General features: G+C 35.4%; 1 protein-coding gene across 2 annotated transcripts in view; it reads left to right on the forward strand.

The window, feature by feature from the left end:
- Nucleotides 1-18186, forward strand: part of SLC37A3 (solute carrier family 37 member 3) — a 73614-nt gene that overhangs the window by 31047 nt on the left and 24381 nt on the right. The window contains exons 11-15 of one of the 2 annotated variants that reach the window (XM_074267745.1): nucleotides 1255-1356; nucleotides 1995-2042; nucleotides 6897-7048; nucleotides 10410-10475; nucleotides 11342-13964. In XM_074267745.1, coding sequence (XP_074123846.1) covers nucleotides 1255-1356; nucleotides 1995-2042; nucleotides 6897-7048; nucleotides 10410-10475; nucleotides 11342-11413 — 440 coding nt within the window. In that variant the 3' untranslated portion in view covers nucleotides 11414-13964. Of the gene's footprint in view, nucleotides 1-1254; nucleotides 1357-1994; nucleotides 2043-6896; nucleotides 7049-10409; nucleotides 10476-11341; nucleotides 13965-18186 lie in introns of those variants that run through there. The other variant, XM_074267744.1, reaches the window with a different exon arrangement.

Raw genomic sequence — 18186 nt, forward strand, 5'->3', positions numbered from 1 at the left:
TTTTTTTTTTTTTTAATTGCATGCCCTGTTTTCTAAATCTTTCTATCTCCAGAAAATAGTCAAATCCTGCAGAGGGAGAAAAATCTTCCTAGGAAGGAACAGGAGAATTAAAAACAACCAGTGGGGTTGTTTTTTTGTTTGTTTTTTTGTTTTGTTTTGAAGCTCCTTGGTCTCTTATTTATTAAACTATTCCTTTGAATTAAGCTTGTTAATAGTATTTTTAAATCATATTGTTCTTTTGAGTGTAATAACCTCCTCCTTCCTATCTAATGCTATTTCAGAGCACTATAGTTAATTTTTTGTTTCTTTAGATCAAAGGTAGAATGATTATGGCCATTTTTTCCAGCCTTCTCAGAAAAAAGCAAAATAATGACCTAGTTACAGATTAGAGAAGCAGCAATAAAATAGTAACAGTGGGGAATCTTCCTGAATGTTCCACGGGGCCTTCATTTTAAGCACCTTGTTTTAATGGTGTGAAGGTGCTAGACTCAGTCCATAATCAGCAGGCAAAAGTCTCTTCATAACAGTTAAAACATTTTAAATAGGTGAATATTGATACAACTAAAGAAATCGTGAGTGCCCCTTATAAAAAATTTAAACCTAGAATTGATAAAGTCAGAAAGTGCTTTGAGCACATAAAAGACATTACCTCGAGTGGTATCCTGTTCCATTGCAACTATTTCCAACTTATTCTTAGGCCATAAGCTGAAGGATTAGTTTTGCTGCTTCCCTGTGATTTAAAGTAGTGTTTCAGTCTTACCTGCTGATGAGGAAATAATTGGATGAGTTTATAGCTTCTAGAACTTAAAGCTGCTTGTAAAAGTTGAATTTGATGGGTATGGATCACTTCAGCTGGTTTCCCATGCATCCCTGGGCTATGAACAACTGTGTTATAATTGCTACATTTATATTCCTTGCTTGGTAGATTTTTATTAAATGGAGTAAAAAATTAAAATCAGGGAAGCATATGCATTTGCTTTAGAAGTACAGCAATAAGGACATTGTGGTTTTTTTGGTTGATGTTAGTGTCCATCATCATAGTTTTCATGGAAACAACATTCTGGGAAATTTTCATAAAAGAACTCATTTATAAGAAAAGTTTTCCAAGAACATAAAGCATATTTTTAGATGGACAGATTGTGAATGATCCTAAATGATGAGATGGAAAAGAATAAGATATATACTAGCCTGAGGAGACTCAAGAGAATAAAGTTGAGAATGTTTCTAAAATGTATCTATTTTCTGTACTTGAAGGTGGAACTTTACAAGGCTTCATCTCGGACATGCTACAGAAGAGAGCACCAGTGCTTGCTGGGAGTCTGCTTCTGGCAATTGGGTCCCTGGTTGGATATAGCCGTGAGTATACTTTTCACAAAAAGTGCTTTTCTGGACTTTGAAGAAAAAGTACTAGCCTTTAATCTGAGGCCAGTTTGGGGGAATTTGCCTTGAAGCAGGCTACCCAGGGATAAAATAGTGCCTTTGCAACTGATTGTAAACGTCTGGAAAAACCATCATCATGTAGTTTTGGTTTTTGTCTTGGAGGAAACTAGCATCTCATTGCTTTGTGGATTTTTTTTAAAAAGAGCATTCTTTTTAGCATACATGCTTTGTTTAAGGACAGGCTGACAGGCTTTGGAGAGTCAGCATTGCAGCCAATAAAACAATAAAAGGGCCAGAAGTTTCCCAAGAGAAGAGATGTAATTAGTAGGTGTGGTATATATGGTTGAAGATAATGTTGAGGTGGGAGAAGTTCCTTCTTGGTATATAGAAGTCTTGTTACTTATGACTTCCAGCAAAAGGTAGAAGTCTCCCAGTCAGAAAGTGGGGGAAACAGGAAAGGGAGAAGAAAAGAAGAGGCAGGATCTTAACAGTTTACAAACTCTGTGGGGTGTGTGGTGAGCAAACTTTAGGGAATATTAGGTCTTAATGCTGTTGAATTATGGCAGATGGAACTCTTAAAAGCCAATGCATTAACAAAACATTATTTCTTGCAGGTTCTCCAAACAATAAAACTATTAATGCACTTCTAATGACTATTACAGGTATGGTGTGCTTGATCAAAGTCATTGTGATATCAATATTAGAGAGGTATCTCTTCTCATTTGGTAATTTGGATTATGTTGCAAGTTTATTTAATGGTACCTTTTGATTTAAGTGAAAAGAAAGACGTGCACTCATCCAAATTATATTTCTGCAAATGGTATATGGAGATTTGTTCATTTAAAAAACAAACTTCCTTTTGATAGAGGACTAATGTCAGAATTAGTAATTTATCGATTTGAAAATTTTTCCCAGATTAGTTATTGCATCAGATGTTGATGTTGTTTTAAATGAATGGTGATGTGAGTGAAATGAAAGGAAATAATTTGCTAGGGACTTGAAGAGAATGATTACCCTCTAAATAGGAGGTAGGAAGAGTAGGATAGAAACTACTTAAAAAAAAAACCCCACAAAATCTTTCTAAGCAGGTCCACCTTTATGGAGACAGTACTAGAGAATTTCAGAGTTTCTTTTGGAAATAATTTAAAGCAGCCCTCTGTCTCACATGGTTTAATGAAAAAATATTTAATTGTGTATTATACTTCAAGCACTTAGCTTAGAAATACAGATTTTTTTTTTTTTAAGAGACATTCCTTGTCCTCAAGTAGCTTACATTCTAAAGTAGGAAAATCATAAGTAGGTAGAAAAGTGACTAAGAAAGAAAATTTTGTTCTAGAATGGAAAGTGGAGGGAAGGGGAAGTATATGGAAGGTATAGCTGGTAGATAGTGAGCTTGGATGACTGAAGAACAGAGCTGTCACACATGACCGGGTGCATTCAAACACTGAGGAAATGCCTTTGCATGGAAGACTCAAATTATTTGTGACTTGGTAATTTTCTCTTTTCTTATTTTTAAATAACAGGGTTTTCTTTTTCCTGCTTTCTTCAGTCTTACATATGTGTTTTTAAAATCTGGGCATCCACATCAAAATCTCTGTGTAGAGTAGCCTCCCTATTTATTTCTTGCTCATTTCTTTAGTGTCCCTAGGTTTCTTTCTCAGTTTTCCAGCTATCCTGGCATGTCCTTCCTTTCAAAATTTTAGATCATAGGATAATATTTATCTTTCTTCTGAACATTTGAAGTCTGTTACCTTCAAGTTTGGAGCACATGTCAGTTCCCAATTTTCCTCTCCTGCATAAGACAGAATAGTGATTTCCTCACAAAAGTTCTCATCTTTTCAGCCCCAGCAACCAGATCTTTCATGTTAAAATATTGGATTAGTAGAGGTGGAAGAGCCATGTAGTCAAACCCATCGTTTTCAGAAGAGGCAATTGAATTTTCTAGGGAGGCTTAGTTCAAAGGCACTCTTAGAAGTTAAAGCTGAAAAATGCTGAGAAATCAGTCTCTTAGAGATGGAGAAACTGAGACCCAGACAAGGGAATTAACTTTCCCTTAACAGACATGAGTGGCTGAACCAGAATATGAACTTGAGTGCTGTGACTTCAGACTTATTGTTTTTTCTCTAATTGCCCTTTGATTCTTAGATAAATTGAGCCCAGGAAGACAAGTAGCTGACACAGGGTTCCCAGGCTTGGATTCAGGTTAGGCTAGGCACCTTTCCTTTGCACTCTAGAGTTCCTAATTGTGGAATGGACATAGTAAATTCTCTCTGGGTATCACCACGTAGTGGCCCAAGGGTAATCATTATCACACTGATATTACCAGTATCAGTGAGGTCCATGGCCCCAAACCATATATACTCCCTCTCTCATTTGAATATTCATGTTAGCAGATACACTTCTTATCTGTCTTGATTCATTTACCTGCAGATGTGAAATTCTTATAAAGTTTTGGTACAGCTTAACCTTTAATAATAAATAATAATAACACTGCATTCTTCCCTACCCCCCACCCCCCCTGAGGCTGGGGTTAAGTGACTTGCCCAGGGTCACACAGCTAGGAAGTATTAAGTGTCTGAGATTTGAACTCGGGTCCTCCTGAATTCAAGGCTGGTACTCTATCCACTGCGCCACCTAGCTGCCCCCGGTTTGGCAATTGTCAATGTTGTAAAATTATCCATGCATATATCTGGTAAATAAAAACTATTAAATAAAAATTTTTTTAAAAAATGAAGGATCCTAGCTTCAAACCAGAAAAGGTTTGAAACTCAAGGCTGGTGCTCTATCCACTGGGCTACCTAGCTGCCCCCAGTAACACTGCATTCTTGAACAAATTCCTTAATCTAATTCTCAGTGTCTTCATCTGTAAAATTGAGTTTTATTTTGTTTTGTTTTTTTAGCTCAAAAGTTCTAATTTACTCTGAAGGAAGAAAATTATGGGTATAAAAGAAGCTGTCTATAATTGATATCTAAAAGCAAATCTGTGACAGTTTAGGCATCTCTTATGCAGTTGTTGTGCCCAATTTCTTCCTATTTTGAAATAATGCAGAATAAGCAGATTAACAGTGGAGACTGTGTAGAAATGGGAACTCTGGGCTTGTAGAACTTGTAGGACACAACTATCAGCAAGGCAACATGCTCAACTAACTTAGTCCAATATTCAAGCTGCATGTGCCCAATTCCCCCAACCTTGACACTTGCTTTGCCCCTGCCACAGACACAGATTTCCAGATACCTCTAAGGTGTTCTTTGTCCAAGAGCTATTGCGTGAATGCTACTGATTCTTGGAGGAATAGCATCTTCCTGCGTTTGCTTAATTACTTTTCTCTATTGAATGCATGCTTCCCTCTTTAGATGTCCCTTTCTGTTGAAGCCTTATGATATAAAGAAGTGAGAGGCTTATCAGTGAAGTGGTCATAAAGTGATGCTAGTAAACTTATTTCAGGAGCTGTTGCATATCCTGATGGCATAGATGAGATCCTACTGAAGCACATTTCAAGGAACTATCCAAATTATTTCTTTTTACTGGAATTTTCTAATGTTGACTGTTGCTCAAAATACATCAACTTTTGGTAGGCTTGGAAGCATTTTAGTTACAGAAGCTTTGTAAATTAGAATTCTTTATGAGTTTAGGTTTGTGTTTTTGAAAATTGGATGTGAGGATGTGACCTATATTGGACAACCCAGCAGAATTTCTTGTTCTCTAATGAATACTCAGAGGTGATGGGAGTGTGAAAAATACTCTGAAATCAACTTTTTTTAAGGCAAATTAATTTGGGAATATAGAAAGAAATCTTAGGTTAATTAGTCAGCAGTGGGGGTGCTTTGCTACCCAAGGGTTTAGCAGACTGAGAGAGGAAGCCCAGGATAATCTGAGAATTTTCTGTTCTGACTAATTCTTCTTAGTTTAGTGCTTTTTTTTTTTTTTTTTTTCCTGTGTTGCTGGAGGGTGCTTCCCATTGGCCTCTGAATTTTGACAGGTATTTTGTTTGGGCATCCTATATCACTGCCCCAGTCATCTTGTCTGACTATACAGTAATGTTACTTAGTTTGTGGAAACCATACTGTGGGAGTTCTTTATATATTTGAATTTCATATGATTTAAAAGGAGGGAGTTCAGAATTTGGATACTTCTTACTTTGGTTTTCAAGACCTTTCATAGTGGGCCTTCAAACTTTTTCCAGCATTATCTTAGTCTAGTCATTTTATTTTTATCCCCTATTTTCTTATCCCCATATGGTCACAGGATAATAGGATCTAGTGCTAGAAGGAACCTTAGAAGCCATCTAGTCTATGCTTTTGCTTATGCCATTTCCAGTGCCTGCAATGTCCTTCCCCAACATCTGTTCTTCAAGGAATAACTCAAATGCTACTAATTTAATGCAGTCTTCTCTGATCCTCAGGAGTCATCTTTTTCACATTCATATTCCAATTTATGCTACTGCTTTCTTTGTATTTGTGTATTTGTATCCTACTTCTTTCAACACTCTCCCACCACATATGCACCCCTTGAGTCCAAAGACTATATCTTTCTTATATTTAACAGCTACTTCTGGGGCAAGCAAATCAGACAACTAAGTTATAAAAACAAGATACTTTTGAGGAGAGACAGAAGACCCTACTTCTATTCACACTCAACCCCTGATGGAGATATCACTGGACTCTGAACTCTAAAGCCCTTGGAACAATAGTGACCCCACATTTCCAATCCATAGCCCCTACCTGTGAAGGAACCTACCATCTTTGCTACCAAGAATGCCAACTGCTGATGAGTTGTTCTTAATAGCCAGGGCTGTGGCTCTTGCCTCCTTAGTAGTCATGGCTGCTGTCATTCTAGAAAAGAAAGTTCTTATCACCAAAGTCTGGCATTGCCAAATAGTTCAGTAGGATAATTGGATATGGTTTTGGAAATGGACTTTGAAGATGTTTTACCCTCTGCTTTGTCACTGTACTCTGAGGACCATGGGACCTTTCCTACCTGACATGCAACTAAAAGCCCCCCCCATGTGTGTTGTTTCTCTTGTTCAGATACTAACATTTCCACTTTCCTATTTGTATTTCCAGTGCTTGTCACAGTGCTTTTTCATATAGTCAGTGTTTAGTGAATATTTTTTCATTCATGTTGTATCTCCCTTAGTATGTAGCAGAGTGACATGTACATAGGGCCTCAATAAGTGTTTGTTTAACTAGATAGATCAGTTTGAAGAAAATAAAAACCTTAGAAAATTAGAAGCTGAAGGCACTGCTATTTTTGCTTTCTTGTTATTTTTTGCTTCTATTTTAGAATGCTTTCCTGTCAGAAGATAAGGATTATATTTTGAGATTTTAGGAGTTATCCTGAAGAGTGCTTAGCTTTTAGAGTTCTGAAAAACAAATAAGATAATATTTAATAAAACACTTAGCATAGGCATAGTACCTACCACATAAGAGGTATATAAATGCTTATTCCCTTCCCTCCTTTTCTATTTGCTTTTTTACTCTGTGACTTATCCAAAACTATCCTGTTATATTTTCAGGGTTTTTCATCGGAGGACCCTCTAATATGATTAGTGCTGCTATTTCTGCGGATTTGGGTCACCAGGAGCTAGTACAAGGAAGCAGTGAAGCTTTGGCCACGGTTACAGGAATTGTTGATGGAACTGGGAGTATTGGAGCAGCAATGGGACAGGTGAGATTTATCAAAGAAAAATTAATGTTCAAACATATTAAGTACATCTCTGAAGATGGAGAAATTCATCTTTACACTAAGTGATACTTCACTATCCTGAACTTCAACTTCTTAATCTTCATTGGTGTCAGAACCTTGTGACTTGTGAGGAAATCCTGCTCCTTACAGTAACAGTGCCATTTAGATAAGTCCTTCATTCTCTTCTCTTTTCCTCTATAATAGGAACAAACCATAGTCCCTTTTTCCCCCTGATCTCTGAGAATGAGGATCTCCCTACTTTGAATGGCTAAATACCTTTATGCCTTTGAACTCATCTTTTTCCATCTCCTTCAGGATCTTGACCCCCATGCATCAGTCATTCCCTTTCTTTCTCTGCTTTGCCAACCTCTACTACCTACAGACATGTTCTTAGCCATCCTTTTGAGTTCACATGCTATTTTTCTTCCCTTTCATTGACAAAGACTTCAAAAGTCTTGTTTCTTTCCTGATATTCCTTTTATTTGTGTAACCATTCTTCTTGTTGATCCTCTAATTATGAGTGACATTTGATCCTCTTTCCTTCCTGTGCTTTCTTCCTTGCTAATCACATTCATTACCATGGACTCAGCTATTATCTTTATGCACATGATTCCCAGATCTATGTATCCATCTCTCTCTTGAGCTTTAGTCCCATGTCTTTAACTTTTGTTGGACATTTACACCTAAATGTCTTGTTAGTGCTAAAGTCTTCAAAGAAAGTGGAATTGGGACCAAAGGAGAGAGCGATTGCAATATCAGTTATTTGAAGAAATTCTTATAGATAGATAGTTTCTACCTAATGAGAATGAGATGAGAATTAGGTTTCTACCTAATGAGAGGATGGCAGTTAAATGATGAGAAACTGAGAGATGGTGGTAGTTCAATGTTGACATGACACTGGAAAGTATTTCCCATTAAATTCTGAGGAATGGGGAGAAATAAGACATCCATGAAAGAGGAAGGATTTTGAGGTTTATTGACTTTGAAGGGAGGTCTGTGTTTCCTTTAGGACCAAATCATGAATATAAGGGCAAGGGAAGGAAGAATGAGAGAAGTTTAGGATAAATACCAGGGGTTCTCAAACTATGGCCTGCGAGGATATTTATGAGGCCTGCTGGGTTATGGCAAATGGGCTGAGGGGCGGAGACAGAATGGGAGTTTTTTATTTTTACTGTAGTCCGGCCCTCCAACAGTCTGAGGGACTGTGAACTGCTCCTCTATTTAAAAGGTTTGAGGACCATTGATAAATACAGAGGGCTAAGTAAAAGATGATACCAAGTGGCATTTGATGAGAGGTGAGAGAGAGGGGTATGAGGAATCAGATGGAGGCAGCATAGAAGTAAAGATTTGAGCAATGGTTTGAATTACAAGGATAATGGAAGCATTGGTAGGAAATGCCAGAAGTAAAAGAGAAAGAGAAGTAAAATGATGACAACAATCTATGTAAGATGAGTCAGAAAGTGATGAACCAGTTTCAGTGAGGGAAAGGAAAAGTAGGGGCAGAGGGATGAACAGGACATATAAATATACACATGCACAGAAATACATATATGCACAGTTGGACCAGAAGCTGACAATTCAAATGAAATCTTTATATGAAATCATATGCCTTTTCAAACTTCAGCAGGGGATGGATGAGCTTCTCTTTCAAAGCTTTTTGCAGTGATGATAGAGGAGGCATGTATCATGAAACAGGGGACTGACCTTTTCAAATCTCAGCCATGGCTAATTGGGTTTCGGATATGCACCTTCTCTTTTTCAGATAATATTTCCATAGCCTGCATATTATTACTAAATATAATTTATCAGAAATTCTGAAGTTATTAAAGCTTAAGATTCTATCAAGACTTTTAAGGCACTCTATAAGATGGTGGTGAAATCCTTAGTTATAATGTAACATGTTTAAAAAGTGAGAGGTATTTGCATATTCTTTGCATACCATTACTAAATCTGCCCCATGGAAAACAACAACAACAAAAAAAAAGATCCATATGCATAAAAATATGTATAGCATCTCTTTCTTTTCTTTTTTTTTTTAATTAAATTTAATTTTTCAAATAGTTTTTATTTACCAGATATATACATGGGTAATTTTACAACATTGACAATTGCCAAATCTTTTGTTCTAATTTTTCCCCTCCTTCCCGCCCCCCCCCCCCAGATGGCAGATTGACCAATACATGCTAAATATGTTAAAGTATAAGTTAAATACAATATATGTATACATGTCGAAACAGTTATTTTTCTGTACAAAAAGAATCGGACTTTGAAATAGTGTACAATTAGCCTGTGAAGGAAATTCAAAACGCAAGTGGACAAAAATGGGCATTCTATGTAGTGGTTCATAGTCATCTCCCAGAGTTCTTTTACTGGGTGTAGCTGGTTCAGTTCATTACTGCTGTATTGGAACTGATTTGGTTCATCTCATTTTTGAAAATGGCCACATCCATAAGAATTGATCGTCATATAGTATTGTTATAGCAGCTCTTTCTGTGGTGACAAAGAAATAAAAATTGAAAAGATGTCCATCAATTGTGGAATAGCTGAACAAGTTATGCTATGTGAAATTAGTGTTATAAGTAAATTTGGTGCTGTAAGAAATGATGAAGTTTCCAAAAAATCTGGACTTATATGAACTGTTGCAAATTGAATTGAACAGAAGCAGAAGAAAAATCTACACAATACCAATATTGTAAAAATTATCACTTGTGAAAGATTTAGTAACTGATCAATATAATGACTCAGCACAACTCTAAAGTCCTTATGATAACAAATACTTTTTACCTCCAGATAGAGAACTGATGGATTCAGTGTAAATTGAAATATATTTTTTTCCTTTATTTTGTCTTGTTCTTTTTTTCTCCCTGGCACAAAACTAACGCAGAATTTATGACTTATATAACTTTTGTGTAATATTTCTTGACTTCTCAATGGTTAAGGGGAGGGATGAATGAAGGGAGAAAATTTGCATCTTAAAATTAAATGTAAATTTTTTTAAAAAATGAGAGACCAATTTACAAGCCTAGAAAAGGTTTATATAGCTTAATGCATTTTAAATGAGGAAAAAAGTTGACTGAATACTTCATCTTGTTCTTCTAAATGGTGAAGCAGATCAAAATTAAGCCTTTTGAACCATTAATTGTTACCTGTCATACCTGATAAGAGACAGTTGGGGTTGAAAAAGACTTTTCTGTGTGGAATGAATTATCAGACTCTCAAAACTGGGCATTAAAAGAGAACTTCACTTTAATCCTTTCAGATACTTGTGTTTGATCTTCTATTTTAGCCATTCATTTTAATAATGGATACACAATCATATTGTAATCTGTTCTTTTATGTTCAGTTTTTAGTGTCTTTGATTCAGGACAACCTAGGCTGGATGTGGGTTTTCTATTTCTTCATTTTAATGGTAAGTGTATATATTCTTTACCAATTTTTAAAACATTCCATTTTGTCTTAAATTTAGACTGTATTTTAAAAACATTCAAGCAAGAATAGAGAACTGATTTTTTTTTTTCCTAAAAGACTCATTTATAAAAATACACCATGTTTATCAGTCCATAAGGTCTCTCTCTTTTCAGGGGAAAAATGGGCCAAAATTAACCTACATTTTTTAGTCCATTCAGTATTGGATCTCTGATTTAAGGAAAATGAATAATAGAGAGCAAATTAGCATCATTGATTATTTATTCAGGATTATTCCCTGGTGAAAGTTAATCATCTATCCCTAAATTATTATGTTCCATAACAATCTACTCTGAGAACTTCAGCGGAAAGACCACTTGGATGCCTCAGTCTGTGCTTGTGGTCAACATTGGAAGCTAATTCCAGATTTACAACATTAAGATAAAGATGGATGATGGGCAGTGATAGTGAGTAGAGAAATGCCACACTACATTTACATGTCTCACAGAAGACATTTTACTTCCCTATGATATCTTCCAATGTCTCAAAGTTGGTACATTTTAATGTTTTATTTGTAGCAAGGACATATAAGCTTCAACATCGATAGCACTGAAAATGTCTCATGTTATTCTTCTAGTATTCATAGTGGAAAGAAAACTTGACCAGTAATTTAGAAATCCTTTGTTTTAATCCCAATTCCATCAATTATGCAAATGATTTTATTTTTCTGCCTCAGTTTTTTCATATATAAAATGGAAGTAGTACCAACTGAGAAGAGACTACATCCAGATGAGTTTTTTTTTTAATAATATTCTTAGCAAAATTAAGTTTTAGTGTTTGTGTATTTCTGATACTGTTTTCTTTTCACAGACAAGTTGTACAGTTCTGTTCATCTCACCATTAATAGTGAGGGAAATAAGATCTCTTGTGCTAAGAAGATAAGATATGTTGAATGAATGACCATTGTTCTTCGGAGAGAGGCTGTTGTAGATAAAACAAAGGACACAAACTGGACTGTTACTTAATTTAAATTTCTTTTAAGTTACCATATTTGGAGGAAATTAGGTGATTGGTGGGATAAACTGCTGGACTTGGAATCAAGAAGACCTAAGTTCTGTTCCTGCCTCAAACATGAACTCTGTGACTCCCAGGCATGTCACTTAATCCTTGTCTGCCTGTCTCTACCTCCTAGAGTTGTTGTGAGCATTAAATGAGATAACATTATGTAAGGTGCTTTTTAAATCTTAAAAGCGCTGTGTAAATTGTAGCTGTAATTATTATTATTATTATTATTATCATTATCATTATTATTGGAGGAAGGGGAAATCCTCCAAAATGACTTGGCATAAAACTTAAGTTAAGCCTAATCCAACATTTAGCACTATCAGCCACTGGAGAAACAGACTTTGAGCAGCCACAAAATAAAGCAACTGGCTACACTACAAGAATGGCCATAGGACTTTCCGTTTTTAACTCTCCCACTCTTCTGGACCTTGGTCAGTTTATACCTGCCGTCTTGATTGTTGCATCTGTTCTCCAGAAAACAACACTAAACCTTGAGCTTTCAAGTTCAGAAAGTTAAGAGAAGATGAGGAATCGTGGTTAGTGAACTGCTTCAGTGCTGTGGTTTGCCGTGGGTTTTGTCCGTGGTGGCAGTGCAAAGGAGTAAGTGATTCTGGAAGCATCTGTTCTCATCAAGTACATGAGTAGGACTTGGGAAGTGTTTTAAGTCTTCCTTGTTTGAAAAATTCCTCTGGCATTTCATTTGTTGGGGGGAAATGATACAACATAATCACTAGCTCTATAGCTTTAAATCATTCTGATGACCACTCTTTCAATCCACTTGGCTTCGTTAAGAATTACTTTTAACTCCTAGAAGTACCGATTAGCCTTCCTTTCCAAGGATTTATAAGATCGATTAATTATCTTGGACATTCCAAAGTATAACTAACAACTGAGTATTTAGTGGCTCAACTTTGCTGCCAAGGGACTTTAATAACTAATGTAAATTATTAGAAGGTTGATATCTGTTCCAGGTGAGCTCCCTAAGTCATCTCAGCAAAGAATCAGAATTAGAAAGAAAGCAGAGACTGTGTGTGGAAGATAGCATGCAACAGTTGAGAATCAATATTAGAAAATTGCTAAGGTCTGGGAGGCAACTGAATTATAGAAAAAATGAAAACCATCTTCAAAGACAAGCATTTTTGACTAGTCACCAGCTTTATCATCATTGTGTGCATAGGAGGGGGGAGAGAATTAAATTATGTAAACCTGCTAGCTGAGGGGAAATGTGCAATTTTTCAGGCTTTTTAAATCATTGAATTGGTTAGGGAACAGTGTTCAGCTTCCCTATTTTCTGTAATATGCTGTATTTATGGACTTGAAGAATCACTTTGTTGCTTCTTGCTGACAAAAAGGGAAACCTTTACTAACAAGGCCGGGAAGTCATGGGAAGAAAAAAATATATATACTAACTTTTATATATACTTTTAAATTTTTTCAGGTTCAAATTCTCTTTCTCCATCCACCCCCTCCCTTACCCACTGAAAAGGCAAGCAATACTCTACCCAATTATATGGGTGATGACTTTTTCTCTCAAAAATTTATGTATTTAAGCATTTCATCGTGTGAGCTGTAAGAATTAGAATTTTGTTAGTGCCTTAAGATTTTCCAGATATTGATCCCAGGAATGAATCTCTAGTACTTCATTATTGGGAGGATTCATGGCTCCTCTACTTGGTACAAATAAGCAATGACCTCATTTCTGTTATGTTATTTAAGGGCCTTCCCTCCCCTTTGTTTAATATTGGGACTATTTTCAGCTAAGTTTAGATAAATTGCATACTTTGAATTTAATTACAGGTAGTAGACCAACTTCAGTCTAATCTTTATTTTCTGGCATTTGATAAGAGTTTTTTTTTTTTTTTAAATTGTGTTATTTCAAGACTCATAGTCCTTATTTGTTTTATCAAATCTTAACTATGTGGAGTAATTTAAGATTTATAGTTCTGTGTACTTCCTATTTAAATGTATCATTAAGAGTTTTTCATCATAATCTTTGGTCTTACATAGTCTGAAATGAGGGATACACTTTTAAAGAACATATATATGTGTGTGTGTATAATGCATAGATGTGTGTGTACACATATATAGACATGCATATCAACTTATGAATATACATATATGTATACATTTATATACAGACATAAATGTGAGTATGCATAGATGGACACATAACATGTATGGTACCTTTTACTTCCTATTGTTTTTATCTCCCTTAAGGAAATAAGTATTTTAATAAAGACCAACTATAAAATGCCTTCATCCTTTGCTATGCAAAAGGTTCTCAGATACCTGTTGAAACTAAATTCCTAATCATTTTGTTTTTAAAAATCTGAAACAGTTTTGGTTGCATGAAAGATCAGGTTGGGGAGCCTTCTGACATGTTATTAAAAAAAAATGAGGTCTCATAAATAAATTTTTTTTAATGAAATGAAATTGGTATTTGTATTTCTTCCCTGAGAAAAGTAAAATGATTTGTGAGTTCCTCTGCTTTTCCTCCCTGCACACTCCTCTACTTCTTTCCTCCCCCCATAGTTTTAAAGGAAGACAGTGTCCTTTCTCTTGCTTTCTAACCCTCTTGTTTCCATACCTCCTTTGGGCCCAGATTTCCCAGATTAATACAAAGCTTACATTTTTCAATCTACTCTCATCTTTTTGGGGTGAGGGAAGAGGAAGTCTGCTGGCTGCTAGATGTAGAAGGTTCTTTAGGACTAGTGGTTGGCCTGCCTTTTTTGTGAGATTCCTCTTTTAGCTGCTAAAAGGTCTAAGTTATCTTAGTTTGCCTAAGATATTTAACCTTAACCTGTGCTTGAAGTCACTCAGTTTCTCATTAGAGTTTCCTTTCATTTTTATTTTGATCTTTTAACATCTTTTTGATCCTGTATGGGAGGTAGCTCAGGACAGCAAGAGAAAACTTTGATAATTGATATAACTGAAATAACTAAGTTTTTCCTCCAGCTGGATTTTACTTAAAATTCTGATCAAGATATGCTCACCTTGGAGGACTCAAGAAATCTTATTCCCTTTTATTTTAACCTTTTTTCTTATTCTTCTCTCTTGATTAGCACTAAATTGGGTTCTAGAGGTTAAGTAGGTGTTTTTTGATTTGGGAATTTTATAGTCTACTTATTTCTTAGGGGAATTACCTTTTTCCTTCTGAAAATTGCATTTTTAAAAATAATAAAGTAGTTTTAAAGAATGTCTAGATTACTATTTAGATTTAAATTATTTAGACTTACTTTAAATCTTAAATTAAAGACTTTAGACATGAGGTTCTTCCTTTTTGCTGTACGATTGACTTAACTTCATCATACATTTCTTGGTTGATAGTATTTAGAACACTTGTTTAAAATTGTGCATATGTTATAGCTTGTTCTTGCTATGCATCAGCATTGCCTTTTGCCTTACCTACAATGTTTATTTTTTTCTGAGATTGTTTCATGATTTACAGTTATTAATATCTTGGGAAGAATAGTGGTATATAGATTTTTGTGCATCTGGAGAGGAGTACTTTGGGATCATTGAAAATCCAGCATTATTTTCCAAATGCAATCTTTCCCACTCTTCGTCTTTTTGAATTTTGAACTCAGCTCATTGACTGAGATATTTGTGCTGATAGACTGAGACTGCCTATCCAACTAATGTACATAATAGCTTGGATCATAGGCAATATTTGTTTTTTTCTGTATAGATTGATAAGACTAATTTTAAAAGGTCTTATTGATATTCTTTGTCTTTAATTCAATTATTTCTCATTTCTCACTGCTCCCTGTTGAACCTATTCTTATGACCAAAAAAGAAAAAAACAAAAAAAACGCTCACTCAATGCTAAAGGTAGACCAAGTCCGACTATCACATAATTCTATCTTAATTCCCATCTCCCTGCCATGTAAGGACTCATTCCATCTCCAAAACTGCCACTGATTTTTCTTTTACTCAGAAGTCAATTTCTTTTTAGTGATCTTTTCATTTATACTGCTGTAATATGTGTATCTATTCTTAGTTCTTCCTATTTTTGCATCATTTTACCTAAATCTTGCCAATTTCTCTGAATTCTTCATAGTCATCATTTCTTAATTGAATGGAATATCCCATTTCATTCACATTCCACAATGATTTTTCTTGTAGGGAGAGGGGAAGTGGCCATTTATCAATCAATGGGCATTCACTTTGTTTCTAGTTCTTAAGTATCACAAGATGATGGCTACTGTAAATAGGTTAGTATATATTGAATCCTGTCTTTTGTCTGTCTTCCTTGGAGAACATACCAGATAGTTTGGTTTAGTCACTTTTCTTGCATAATTCCAAACAAAGCAGAATGATTAGGCCACTTCCCAGATCCATTAACTAAACATTAGTGTGCCTTTCCACAGGACCATTTGTATTCCAACATATGTTTGCATAGTGTGATGTGAAACTTGAGTTGTTTTTATTTACATTTACTCCCTCTCCCCCTTAACACTAGTAATTTGGAGCATATTTTCATGTAGTTCTTTATAGTTTGAAATTCTTGAAAAGTTTGTGCTTTTTCTTTGAGTATTTATTAGATAATAGCTCTTGCTGATCTCTTTGGAGAAATCTTGGATCTCATTAAAAATGTACTTTAATAGTCTGGAGATTGGGGCACTCAACATACTATCTGTAAACTGGCATTGTATGCCTTGTAGGATACCCGCCGTGGCCTGGCTAGCACCTTTCTGGAATATTTCCCTGTTTTATGCCTTGTTTTATTGCTCAGAACAATGCTGTTTCTGATATATCTAGCAAGGAATCAAGTGTCTGAAAGAATACGCATAATGTATGGTAAGATACTTCAATCCTAAATAAACCCCTGAAAATTGGAGTGTGTACAAAAATTTTTAAATTTCACTTCTAATCAGCACATAGCTCTGGAGGCTGGTCACTGTATTATGCCCTATTGCTCAGCAGAGGGAGACAAAGTTTCAAAGACCCTGCCATGCATTAATTTTTTTGGCAGAAGTGGTGCCACATTGTTTTTATTATTACCCTGTTCATTTTGGCTTTATAGAATCCTTCTTTTGTCTATTTGCTCTTACCCTTTCCCTCTTTTTCTCTCTACCCTTAATTATAATTGATGTCTTCCAGCCTACTTCACTGAGATCATCTGGGGCCAGCTCCCTTAGCTATCTTCCCTTCTCCCTCAAAACTGCTGTTTTTGTATTATCTTATCCTTTCCCCTAGTCTCTACAGAGGGGAAAGGAGAAAACCTCTCTCTTTTGCTTAGTGTTTAATAAATTGACATTCTATCACTTTAACCTTTAAGCAACATTTCTTCAGTTCCTCCAAAAGCCTTCATTTGCTCCCAGAATCCAATAGTAACATTTCATTTATCCTTTACTTTTCAAGGACAAATGGTTTTCATATGGGCAGTCTGTACCTACTTACCTCCATTTCCTCATCAACTACTCCTTCTTTGATCCTGGGAGTCTGGCTTAAAATCATAGAATTGAGGTTAGAAGGAACCTTAGAAATCATTAACCCAGCCTTTCACCCAGCGTAGGAATTTCTTCAACAATCCTGATAGGTCATTCGTTTTTTGATGAATACTGCCAGTGAGTGGGGAGTTTACTGTGTGGGACATCAAATAAGTATGTTGTGTGACAGTTCAACTTGTTAATTTTTCATTATGCTGAGCCAAAATTGGCTGCTTATAATGTCTACTTAGTAGTTTTCATTCTCCCTGGGGTCACAGAGAGTACCTAATTCTCTTCTATATTATGGCTCTTCAAACCTTTGAAAACAGCATGTTGTCTATTCTCTTAACTCCATTGTGAACTGCCCTAAAGTCACCAGTGACCACATCTTTGCAGAATTCAGTGACTACAGTTCTCCTTCCCTGCTATACTTGATTTTGAAATTTTTTACATCTTTGGCTCCTGTCATAGCAGGGTCTTCTCTCTTTAAGGGTTGCCTCATGGTCTCCACCTAGATTTCTTCCAAAGACAAGTCTGAGATGCTGTTTCTTTTCTACAATTCTTTAGGGAACAGATCAACTTCCTGACCCTGATTTGCAACCTGTAAATGGATCTTTCATTTATCTGTATTTTAAATAATCTCTTATTACAAGCTTGTATATTTTCTCCACAAACATGAACATCCAAATAAAATGAATGGGGGGAACTCATCATTAAAATCAAACTATATTTCAGTTTTTGTATTTGTCATTTTCTTAACACAGTAATTGGTCTTCTACATAATTCATTTATTTTCCAATCACTAACCATTTAGGTAGTTTTTAGAGATTTTTTGTTGTTGTAGTAAAAAGCGGTTACCAATATCTTCTTTTCCCTCTACTAGTAATGGATTTTCTGGGCATTTAAATTTATATGGATAATTGTAATGAATTAATTATATATTGCCAGATTGCAAATCAAAAAGACTATGTGAATTATAATTTTATCAAAAATGTAATAAATTGTCAGTTTCCCCATGAATACCACTAATGTTTAATTCTGTCATTTTAAAAACTTTGCCAATTTTCAGGGTGTAAGGTGGTATCCTAAAATTGTTTTAATTTACTTTTCTCTGATAATTAATTTGAGCATTTTTTCAAGTGATGAGTGATAGTTTGTGCTTTTTCAAAATGCCTCATTATGTCTTTTGACCATATTCACTGGGGAATGGATATTGCT

The sequence above is a fragment of the Sminthopsis crassicaudata genome, chromosome 5, assembly GCF_048593235.1.
Source record: "Sminthopsis crassicaudata isolate SCR6 chromosome 5, ASM4859323v1, whole genome shotgun sequence".
Classification (NCBI taxonomy): domain Eukaryota; kingdom Metazoa; phylum Chordata; class Mammalia; order Dasyuromorphia; family Dasyuridae; genus Sminthopsis; species Sminthopsis crassicaudata.